Source organism: Aphis gossypii, chromosome 1 (genome assembly GCF_020184175.1).
Source record: "Aphis gossypii isolate Hap1 chromosome 1, ASM2018417v2, whole genome shotgun sequence".
Taxonomy (NCBI): domain Eukaryota; kingdom Metazoa; phylum Arthropoda; class Insecta; order Hemiptera; family Aphididae; genus Aphis; species Aphis gossypii.
Window position 1 is genome coordinate 31,835,531 of NC_065530.1, and position 13,597 is coordinate 31,849,127.

General features: G+C 30.8%; 1 protein-coding gene across 1 annotated transcript in view; it reads left to right on the forward strand.

The window, feature by feature from the left end:
- The window catches only part of LOC114119543 (uncharacterized), a 36,548-nt gene that overhangs the window by 18,084 nt on the left and 4,867 nt on the right, over positions 1-13,597 (forward strand). Inside the window, exons 2-3 of the mRNA XM_050204496.1 lie at positions 2,820-3,017; positions 6,739-7,958. Of these exons, the coding sequence (XP_050060453.1) occupies positions 2,900-3,017; positions 6,739-7,958 (1,338 nt within the window). The 5' untranslated portion in view covers positions 2,820-2,899. The remainder of the gene's footprint in view (positions 1-2,819; positions 3,018-6,738; positions 7,959-13,597) is intronic.

Sequence of the window (13,597 nt, forward strand, 5' to 3'; positions counted from 1 at the left end):
GTAATATTTAATGCATTTTTATTACATGGGCAGATAACTAAGATAGTAATATTCATATTTTTAAATCCAATTTATATTTTAAAACTGTCATTAATTACATTGTATTTTCATCCCTAGGTCATCGCTTATCAAAATTGATGAGAAATAAAACCAGATTCTCCTCTTCAAGTTATAATAATTACAATCTATAATCCAATTAAATACGTTCGTTTAGTTTTTAGCATAAGGCATTAAATATAAAGTTTACAGTCAACATTTAATATTTCCACTAAATAAGTCTGATATAAAGTATTAAAATAGGAAACAGCTTTGAGCATATCCTGTAATAAAATAAATGCATTATTTTATTAGACAGTTACTTAATTGAATTTTAACATAAAAAAAAATTCTAAAATAAAAATCTAAGTATACATTTGAATTTTCATACTTGTTTTAAGTATAAATTCATTACCATATATTAAAATTACAGCAGGATCAATGAGTAAAACTTTCAGCTTTATATGTGAAATTTTCAATGTATTAATTATAAGTAAAATCAAGAAACTTTTATGGTTGTACTTATAGTGAACTTGATGGTTACACGGTAAAACTTTTTATTGTAACATATTTACGTGATCTGAACGTTTTAAATTTATGATTGATTTATTTTCAAACAATTATAAATTAATTGTTTTTATTAAAAACCCACCAGAAATACAAATAATATTAGTTATTATGTTAACCATAAAATATAACTTGCTTAAAATCAATTATTAATTATGATTGATAAAATCAAAGAGTTATGTTAAAATTGCTTTGTCGCATAATAATAATCTGAAATGATTAATATTACCTTAAAATAATTTATAATAAGTCACTATATACCTATAAACAGTATAAACTAGGTAGGTATGTTATATTCAACACAATCTTCAATATTCTCAATTTAAATGTTAAGTTAGATATTTAAATATATTGGATAAGTTTTTCGTAATGAAAAAAAGTATTAGGAAATAAACACTAGGTACTAAAATTAAAACCATTTTGATTCGATAAAAAATAATCAGGATTCTATTATTTTTAAAACGTGAACAAAATGTAAACATATTAATTTAAAAGCCCACACATAATTGAATAAATTTAAACAACAGTGTTCAACTTTTATATTTGAACAGCTTTCAACTAGGGATGTATTCATGTGATGTATCACTCTTTGTCCAGAATACGAAAATGAATTATATTTCTTTGTATACCTTCAAGATCGAAAGTAAAAGCATTTTGTGTGATAATGGATACGCGTTCGCGCACAGGAAATAAAAGAGATGACTATTTATCTTTTATCGTACACGGGTGTGTGTGCTTTGGAAATATAACAAAAGACCGACCATATATGTAGTATTATATACACAGAAACCGTATCCATATGTCCATTTATGGCCATAAACAAGAAATAGTGATTTATTATTGCAAACGTATTCTCACCAGAAATAATATTGAGTATATTGACCATATCGTATCTTAGAAAACACGCAATGTGTAGCTTAACTCCACCAACTTATGAACGGCAACGATATTATTATTATTATTATGCTATAAAATATATAATGACGTCAAACATGACCATTTATTCGACTACCACTTCATGTCAAAAATAATGTCTTTTTAAAAATATATTAGCTTAGTATCCTAACCCCGTACTGTTGCAATCATAGAAAAAAAAATGCTTACGCCGTCTAAAATCGAGAAAGTTGAGTAATAAATTATTGACTTTTTATTTAGGTCATCGTTATTAACTAGCTACCAGTAAAAAAATACTGTTTTGAAGGGGGGTAACTTGGTAAAAAAACAGCGGTCATATACCATGTGATTAGGAACATGGAACATTTTTTTCTTATTTTATGCATATAATCAATAATGGCTAATATGAGATACAATGGTATAATATACTGATCACGGGACAGCGATGTATTTTATTTGTCTGGGCCTCCGTAGTTATTAAAAAATAATTTTTGATATACCTACTTCTTTTTCATATTAAAGTAGGTACATAATCAGAGCTTTGTTAAAAAAGAGTAACAGGAGCTATTTTCTCTTGTGGTTGTTTTATTTTTTTAAATTGACGTTGTGTTCATTTTCTCTTAACTATAATCACTTATTTCCTAAAGTTAATATTGCGTTTTTTATATTTTTAAATTTGTTATCATTATAATATAATATTACCATTATCGTTAGAAAAAATGCCTTAGTCGTATTAACCGTAGAAATGATCTAACCTCCACCATCAATTATGATATTATAATAAATTAAGAATGATTTTTCTTAGGATTTTTTAAAATTAAAATTTTATTTTGTCATTTTTTAAGACATAGTTATAATACATATTTAATTATAATTTTTTTTTTTTTTAATTGATATACTTTTTTTCTATAATTGGATAGTTATTTTTGTCACCGCCCGGTGATAAATTCCTATAAATACGACCATGTATAATAATATGACGATGATTGCATGCCATGGAATTTAGTAGGTATTGAGTCATTATAAACAATAATTGATTATTATAAATCATATCAAAATTTTACAAAAATGTTTAAGTTATTTAAATTATTGTCATGTCATTCATACATACAGCTAATATTTTAAGACTATACACGCCACATAGTACGAAAACCATCGGAAATTCTAGTAATTATTTTTCATTTATTGGAAAATAGGTATATCTATTTTTAAATAGTCGCCTACAAAATATGTAGTATTACACATTCTAAAAGTATTCTAGAGCGATTATGTAATATTTAACGATTATAGCACTTAATAATATGTATATATTATTGTTTTAGATGTAACGCGAGCGAGAACGAAACGAGACAAGGCGGAACAAAGAAGCAAATACAATACAAAAAATAATTTTTTTTAAAAAATGGAGGGAACCAAATGCTCCCAGATACGTACTCGCCAGCAGTCATTTTATCACGCTGGCGTCGTGATGTATTTCATTTGTGCGCAACTGATGATATCCATTGATTCCGCAGCCTTTGGTTTGTATTCAAAATTGCATTACGTTTAATATAAACATTTAATCTATGGTTTATGGTACACATTATGCAAATTTCATCGCGTATAATACTGCTCGTACGCACATATACTGCAATGTGGTACTCGTGTCAGTGCACCATATAATATTTAATCATAATGATATTATATAATATGAGGTCGAATAATAATTATCATCATTTATCCCACACACGTTCTACCGGTTATCTATGGGATGTATTATTTTACGAGTTTTTCATAATATGTGCGCAATAATTTTACACGTTTCGTCAGAAAAACATAACCACACACACACGCTCGCGCGCGCACAAGCACACATACATCCATATTTTATAAAATGTTTATTTATCTCATTTTTATCTAAAGAGAGTCTAATTTATTTAATTTATTACATTTTTTTGAATTCATAAAAAAATCTCTTGAGAAAGCACAATATAAATGCACAAATAAAAATTTAAATATAAAAAATAATTATAATCTTGTATAATATAATAGTTATATGGTTAATTATGAAAAAATAAACTCAAAAATAGTATCACTTCTTTATATTTCTATATTGCTAATAATTTGTGAACATTTTATTTTTTTCATAAGATTCATAAGATTTTCATCAGATTATTATATTCTACATTATAGAAAAATAAACCTATGAGTATGTGATTTCGGATTTTTGATATACTTGTTGAAAAAACTACTGAGCAATTACCTAAAAAAACTAAAGTACTATCTAGGTATGTTTAATTTTCTATTTATCGATTGGAATACTTGAACTTTTAAAGCCTCTATATAGAAAGTGATAGCATACTTAAAAAAAAAAACAAAAATAAAAATTTTCTTTTTTAAAATCAATAGGTACATTCTTCAGTTTACAACCTAACATGAAAAAACTCAAAATCTGAATCATCATCAATATATTATGAATATATTCTAGAAATTAATTTAAATCTGATTTAATATTAGATTAGGTTCAAAAAAATAAATAAATCAGTGATATTATTTTACATTAAAAACCTTGAAAAATTAATTGACAAATCATAAGTTTGAAATAACTATAGAGTATGAAAGGATTTATAAAATTATTAAATTTGGTCAACCATATTCTCGATTATCTAATATGGCAATTCGGTACGAGCAGTGATAAATAATTTTTTATGAATAACGATTTAGAGTAAAGTATAAGACTTGTTCAATATACCTAACTTAATTTAGTGAAATGACTTCGTCTAAAAATTATTTTATATAAAAGAAGAATTTATGCGTGATTACTATATGACATCTTGGAAATTATGATAATAACATGGTTGAAGAAATTAGTGTCTGTTAAAATTAAAATACCTAAGTATTTCGTGTTTTTTTTCCTGGTCTTATTCAAATATAATTTAACATATCCACAAGAACTCGGCTTAAATTAAAAATTAATTAAAACAACTTTTTGTTTTCTAAAAATATACCATCACGTTATTAAAAATCTTTGAATAAACTTTTGTAAAAGCGTTAGAGAAACTTTTGAAAACACGTATTTGAGAGAAAATTCAATTTTTTAAATATTCTGAAATGCTTTAAAAAGTGTCGTTAATATTCTGAAAATGAACCAAAGTTACAAAAGTTCTCGTTATTTAAAGTGTCTGAAATCAGAAAGAATTGTAAACGACAGTTAGTTTTCTAAAATATTATTATGTTGAAATTACAAAAAAAAATAAGAAAAGAAATTTAAACTGCCGAGACTGGAAATATATTATTATTTGTTCATAGTTTACTCAAATCATATTTTTATAGAGAAAACACTAAGAAAGATAATAATATGAAGAAAAAAAAAGTAAATAGAAAGAATTTTTAACATATAGACCATTGTCAACGGTAATGTTCATTCAAGTGAATAATAATAATTTATTTCAATTTATAAAACCAACAAAAGAAACAAAACTTACGAATACTTACGAATACTTACTCTACAACTATAACCAGAGTCTTTCACTTAAAAGTTAAAATATATTTTATATTTTCTCACAGTCTTAAATAATAATATCATCTCGTCCTCGCAATCAGATAATAATAAGATATACATTTTTTACATTGATAAAAATTATACACTTTATATAGTGCATAAATAATATCTTCTGATATTAATCACGGTTACTAGTAATATAGATTAAAAATTAAAATTGGTTGATTGTTGATTGTTTGTTGAGCATACGATTGTATTAAATAATTAACATAATATTAATGGTATAATAGTGTAAAATGTTATTTTGTTGATACATAGATTTATTTAATACAAATATTATATAATAAACACACTCAGCACTCATGATGCAAATGCAAATATTTTCATATAACAGTACCGCTGACGAGCATTGATGTATTGTACGATTTAACAAATACAAACATAATAACTGTATCATATCGAAAAAAATCATTGTACATCTGCTGTATTTATTTTTAATTTAATTTTCCAATTTAAATCTGTATGTAGAAATTATTACTGACTATGGATCAAATATTATTTATACCAAAAGCATTTATATTTTCTAACACCATTGATGGAAAATCATAACTATATAGAAATAAATATTTTTCTGACATTGAAAAATAACAATAACATTTTCTTGTTATAAGTATGATATTTTATTATTTTTTACAGATCAATTTTTTAACTTTTTTAGAGCATCAGATTTTTTTTTAAAAATATACTATTACTATTACAACTTACACACTATAAATAAAAAAATAATTTCCAACACATATATAAATGGATGAATAATGTAAATAAATATCTATCCAATGAAATAAAAAACAATTTAATAATATATGTGCAAACATCAAATCATTTAATGAACTAAAATTGAAACGCGCAGCATAAATCGTAATAAAATTATACGAAAATGTACATACGAATAAAATATAGTTATTTATTAGTTGTTCTAAATATCTAAACTAAAAAAAAAAATAATATAATAAACACTTTACAAACATAAAGTTAAGAGTTTTTGAATCACATTCTGATCGAGTCACATCTGACTATCTGAGGTAGTGGTTCGCCCCTCCTCGGACTTTTTTTTATGAGGTCATAGATTTATTTTAATTACGAATTATCGAAAATGGATTTTTGTGTTAAATATATTAGCAGTTTACTCCATCCATTAAATTATTTTTTAATCCGCCACTGAAATACATTTTTTACATTTACAGTAGAAACCGTTTATAATGACATCGGTTGAAATGACATATATTGGATGCAATGATTAATCACAATTACATTAATCGATTGAAGGTCCCTGCAAAACTCTTATATTGTGTGTACTAATTTGTATCGATTATTATGACGTCTGCATAATGACTATACGGATGTTATGACGGTTATTTTTGGTTGTATTGGAAAAATCTCGTCCGAAAACAAATTGTTAAGAACTAGAAACAAGTAGATCGTGATTTTTAAACAAAGTTCGATCAGATATTTTTTCACAAAATGTTGTAAACTTAATTCTAAAATAATAATTTAATTAAATAAATGTTTTATCTTTGTTTTTTTTCTATACGTATTGAAGTTACAATTTCGGTCATGATGACAAACTGTATTATTATTACCAATTTTCCTCGATCCCTCGAACGTCATTATAAACGATTTCTACTGTGTATTAAAATTGACGTCGGCCGCGATTGCAGTATAACACATTTTATATTCTCGTGTTGGTTACCTGTTTACAGCGGACGCCGTTGCCATCGGAGTGGCCGTCGAGGACAAAGTGACGTTACCGTCGAGAAACGAGGCGACAAACCCGTTAAAAGAACCGACGCCCAGCACGCTGCAAGGGGCGTTCTTGAGCGGCAACCTGACCGACGCCACCAACGGCAGCGCCAGCACCACACCGGCCGAGGCGTCCGTCACGTCCACGACCGCGGCCGCGGCCGTCGAAACGGTTTGGAACGTGCAGACGGCCGCCGTGGCCACTCTGCCGGCGGACGGACGCAACGCGTCGGCGATGGCCACCAGACCGGAGTCGGCCACCACCGTCCGACCGCTGGAATCGTGGGCGGACGTCGTGCAGACCGGCACCGACCAACCGTCGCGGTCGGCCGAAGAATCGGTCGGCGGCGGCGGCGGCGATTACGGTCGCGACCTGAACAACAAAAACCTCATGGCCAACATGCTGAAGAGCTGGTTCAACCACAAGGACGATCCGGCCACGCCGTCCGCGGCCGCCGCCGGCAAAGGATACTATACGGTGGCTACCAAGTACATGATCGAGAACAGCGGTGTGGGCGAGAGGGAGAGAGCGGGAGGACCGGCAAAGGTTAACGACGGCGGCGACGCGGAAGCGAGGCCCGGCGCGGCGCCGTCCCCGTCCAAAGCGGTGACGGTGGCCGTCGTGGCCGGCAACAAGAGCCTGTTCGAGCGGTGGGACGAGGCGAGCGAGGAACAGGAACGCGTCCTGGAGGACGCCATGCGCTCACAGGGATCCGCGGCGGGCGACGGCGAGGGCGATGCCGACTCGCCGTCGTCGCCGTCGTCGTCCGTGTTGGCCGCCGACCAGAACACGCCCAGCCGGTGGTTCGTGTTGCTGTTGTCCGGCAACTCGACCGTGGCGCAGATGCGACGCACCGATTTCGCTAAATACCTCAAGCTGAACCTCGCGGCCAGGCTGTCGCTGGAGTACGACGAGGTCAAGATCAACCGCGTGCTGGTCGTCCCGCCCCGTCTCATGGTCAACGTCAGCGTGGTGCCCGTCTCCGAGAGAGCTTCGTCGGCCGCGTCCGCAGCCGCCGTGGCCGCCGTCGCGTCTTCGTCGCTGTCTTCCTGGTCGCCGTCGGCCTCCGACAATACCGCGGCGGACGTCTCCGATCGGGTGGTCGAGGACGACGACCCGCTGCACAACCTGGTCGAAACCAACTCCACGCTGATGGAACTGTCCGGAGAAGAATATCGGGTTAGTATTATAATAGAACGCAGTTATTATAACACTACACTACTCTAACTAATATTAAACTATATAAAGTTATTGGGCGGATTCGAATCACGTTCGAAATTTCGTCCGATTCCTGTCCGTTAGGTTATTAGGTTGCGATTTTCCTTTCCTTACTTTTAAGAACTGTAGGAGACTGTAATTTTTACAAACGAAATGGTTAAGAGTATGTATGTTATTGTTGATTATGTGTCATGGATATTTCCGAAACGTGTCGCAAAGTTGAAATTAAAAAAAAAAAAAACTAAATTTTAGATACTAGTTTAGTAAAATATTTATATATGTTCTACAGTGGAATTGTTTAATTCTGACAAATCTAACCAGTTAATGTAGAATATATTGATCGACTAGGATTGCAGTATACCTACCATCCATAGGTACCTACTATTTATGGTAAATAGTTAATACGTACGATTCGACTGAATACGGTTTTGTCATAGTCAAATTCAAAATAAAATAACTCATTGTGTTATTTTCCGTCGGCCGTTACACTTCCGTGAATAATACGAGTACATATATATAAATGATAACAATAAGATCGTTAGTGCTAACTCTGCACTAAAAACAATTTCCACAACAGTGGTCAGTAATACATTATTTATGTGAAATACAGCTTTATGCTCCTACCGAAACGTTTGTCTATGGAATTAAAAAAATATATCTAAAGTACCTTTCATTAAATATAATACATACATTTCAATGTAAACGATATAGCATTTTGGATTTGTAAAAAATGACGAGCATTTATAGTTTAAAAAACTTATATAGTGAATCGTTCCGTATTAATGTCTTGATATATTTTCTCGTCATTAATTTCTATAGTAATATATTAAAAAGAATCTGGCAACACTATTTTGCTCCGGGACAGTCTATACAGTAAGTATCTGTACATCCCATCTTTGGTGTTACTAATAAATAGTGAGTATAGTTTCAAAAATCGTATCAACCAAAAGACAAAATAGGAACTGTTAGTAATTATTACTTATCATTAATATAGTTTGTAAAATGAACTTACACTAGTCAATGCGAGAATAATTTACCAGCATAATGATTGGTTTTATAGTAAGGTATATATATCTACGCCCATTAGACAAACTTTCCGTGCGACTACACTAAATGTGCCCAACATGAATTGATTGTGTGCCGTATTGTGTATAGCTAGGTATTCATATTCATTATTATTTTTATTATCAGCTTCACTTGAAATACTTTAAGCACCGCACGTTTGAATTCAGTTTTATTATATAATAATAATGATTTTTCTGTCGCAATTAAAAAAGTTAACAGCGATCGCATAAAATTATTTACATCTTCGACTATTGCTGCAAGCCGAGTGCCATTAACGTCTCACAATATTTAAATAACGTTTGAGCAAATCCCATGCATACTGCTAAAATTGTGTTTTTCAATTGAAATGTTGAGTAAGTACTCTCTGTGTAGTGATATATTATAATAGACGTAAATGTGTGTGTGTTAACATGGGCGTTATAAATATTATACGCCTATGCCGCTATATAAAACTGTAGTACCAGCTATAAGTAACATTCGAATTACAAACAAAACTAATTTAAATTATAAGACTATTTCTACGGTATCGTGAAACTGTAAATCGGTTTTATTTTTTACACGTGCACTAAATAATCGTCGAACAATACGCTTCACCGCTGGCTAATTATTTTACCGAATTAAAGTCTGCCGCCGAATCGAAAACGCGGTTAATAATATATAAGTTATGTGTGCGTTTGGTTAAACGTCTCGGTGTAGTCTTTCTGATCAATACTGCTCGTTTACGGCATCGCCCCGTCTGACATAGTTAGTTTTAATAATAATAAAAACTACAATATTCTAGACAAATATTGTTATTCGACGACACGCGTTTGATTTCATTATTTTAGAATTTCAAACATTTTGTCGATTAATGTAGATAATCAAATAGGTAGTTTGAGTATTTCATTTTTACGAGAAGAAAAATATCACATTGTTAAAACCAAACTTAAAATTCTAATATTTCATTTAAAATACAGACCTTATACAACAACAACAACAACACCAACAACAGAACTTTCCGTATATGCATTAAATATTTTTAATACTATTCAATGACGACATTCAAACGAATACGATATGCCTAAAATTAAACTGTGTAAAAATATAATATTATAATATACGCATGTGCCGTATAATATGCAAATACGTTATTTACTATCACGTTATCATCATCGTACTCTATTAAAAATAAAAAAAATTAAATGAAATTAAAAGCAGTCAACAAGTCTATATATATATATTATATAAACGTATAAATAATAATTAACCCACAAAGGTTTTATGGAGTAGACAGCGTAAAATTAAAACGCATATTATAGTTCTATACTGAAAAAACATAAAAGCGTCCCGAGAATATTATACACTGGTATTAATATTGTTTGAAGAATTTTCTTTTCGAGTACACACTACTGCACACAGTAGTCTACTATACTTTATCCATTGCAGTGTTTTAAATATTTTCGTATTTTATCAGTGTGCACTATAATATAGGTCTATAATATTTCGCTAGCCGAGTTATTCAGAAACAAAAAATACACTCTCCGTAATTCGTTTGTCTCGTTTCTAATTAAAAAATAAAATCTTGACTATACAATAATTGTCCCCGACACAGACCGTATTAAAACATTATTTATAACGTTCATAGGTAATATATAATACATAAATATACTTATAAATAATTTATGTGTATTTTAACTATTGCATAACGACCGCTTGATAAGCTATTTTATAAGTATATAATATATAATATATATAATACAAACAATACACAGATAGATCAGAGCCGCAGCCAAGGGAGCAAGTGCGTTCCCCTAAAATTGAATTTTTTAATTGTTAATTATTTAGATTATAATAACATTATCGAGTACAACACTGTGATAAATTATCACAGCTCAACCGCGATTATGGATATACATTTATTATTAATATTATTATTATTAAGATGTCAAAACCAAAGGTGGTTGGTTTTTATTAGAATACGGGGAACGCTAAACGACGGTCTGTATCCCATATTATTTATTATCGCCTCTCCTCGATTTCAAACCTTCGCCCTTCCTATTCAGTCCTGATCAGTGCTATTCAGAATCTAACCTACCCTGAGTGCCGAGTGGTATCTCTAATACTAGATAAATTTATATTGAAAACGACTAATGATAACTAGATTCTAGAATAACATTTCTACATTAAAAAAAACACACACTTAATATTATGCTTCAAATGCCAAATTATTGGTACCAAAATTAAAAAAAAAAATTTGCTCCTCATTATAAGACTTCTATCTCAACTATATACTCAAGTATGTTTTCAACCAATACTACCCCCGACAGTGCAAGGTTCACTTACACCAGCAGTTAGTTTTTTTTTATTCAGTTCCTTTATAAACATTTTACACACATTTTCAAAAGCTACTTGTAGGTACCATGAGTGTGAGCCGGGCGTGTTATTGTTACTGTCAAACATTCAGATAAAAAGTCATTGAATTGACTAACCTAAAAGGTTGTTTTATTATATGTATACTACGGTCGAATTTTTTTTAAACTCTTTGATTAAAAATGTGCAGTATACATAAAAATAAAATAAATCCTATTATAAAATTTTATAAATCAAGACATTATTAAGTTAAATTTGAAAACAATTTAAACACAGTCAAAATAAAATAAGCTCAAAATTGTCCATACTTTCAACAAACAATTAAAAAATAAATTATTTAAGTATAAAAATGATATAAACCATGATATTATATTCAAATAATTTTACTGACTGATGATAAAAGTTATAAAAAAAAAAAAAAACAAGAACGAATATTTCAAATTCCTATAAATAGCCTTAAAATAAGCAAAATATTTTGAAAAATAAATTATGTAAAGAAAATGTCAATCTAAAGAACTGGTGAAATTTTCAAGTATCTACGACTTATATATTTTGAATAATAACAAATATTTAAAATCGTTTGAGGAAAATCGTTATATTGTTAGGTACGCTATTTCGTAAAAATTTAAAATTCAAACGCTCATAACATTTTTCCTATAATGATATACTTCGAGTTTTCTCTATAGCTGTTTTTCTTAATTTTTTTAAAAAAGTTAGAAAATTCTTACTTTTTACCTCTATAATGCACTATATCGATACGTTCATCACTCCGTCCAGATTGTTCAGAATCTAAAAATCAAATATTCCTATATTTCAGTCAAAAATATACTGTCTGTGTGTAAGTGTACTACAACAGTCATTCCGTGACATAGGTACTACACTCGCACAAGTATTAGTGCCATGGTTAAAAGAGACTAGAATTTGTCGAGTGCTCTATAAACCATTCGTGTATAGTATACATATATCATATACGCGTCCGTCCTTCGCCCGACAAATTAATGCTCTCGCAGAGTTATTCGAAATCAACCGACGGCGGGCGACCTACTTTACAAAACGGTCCATCTCCACCCTTAATGTGGAAACGCATTATTTCGTCGTGTCACTGGCGCCCGCCATACCGGGATCATACTTCATGTCACTGGCACTGATGTTGCTGACAAAAACAAGAGGACCGCAGTGAGTTGGAGAGGAAGAGGGTGAACGAGAAACGGAGAGAGACAGACGGCAAATTGATATAAAGACCGCCACGTTGCCGCTGCTAATGCGTGCCGAGCGTGTGCTTGATGGAAATCGAATAAGAAGAACTGCTGCGACGAAATGACAAAAGCTTCATGGCTGCAAAATCATTTATTCTATTATCGTTAATTTTTTTTCCCTCACACCGACGACAATATATTTTATAATAATATACTAATGTACAGGGCGATTCCCCAGCGTGCTCATTCTCGTTATTCTTGTAATAAAGTATATTTATTCAAATTCTGATTTTTGGAATTTTCATGTACCTGCAGACTGCAGTACACATGGGAGATGTTTTCAATTACTTAGGTTTTTATTATAATACGTATTCATATTTTGTAGGTACTCGAAATACATTGAATTTTAGACTATTAAACTCTGATAAATAATTTATAACGTATTCAAGCTGGGGGGTTCAGGACTTTATAAGCTCTTATTTATGACGTTTTTATCGTTTAAATTAAACTCTTAAGGTTGCAATACATCGTTAAAATATGACTTCGTAAATACGGCATAGGTATTTTTAACAAATATAGTATTATTCAATCTAATATTCTAATATTTATGTAATGAAAGCCCAGGGTAAAAATATTTTTATTAATAAAACCCTTAAGCGACAAAAAACTTTCAATCAACCGAAAAAATTTTAAATTAAAAAGCGTTTTCGTGCTAATATTAATCTCCTATAAGTCTCTTATATAATCTCCTATAGTCATAGATGACTGAATATTGTATTATTTATAATTCCATACATAAAATACACGACTTTCGTTCATGTAATATTCGTCTGAATAAATAGAACCCCATACAAATTGCATTCGCTGAGAAAGATCTAAGATTAATTTATAAAAGTACCTATATGTACTTACTGGCAAATTATAATGTTGGAAATAATTAAATTTGTTGAACAGAAATTCTTATACTTAATAAAACCCTGTCGGATATTA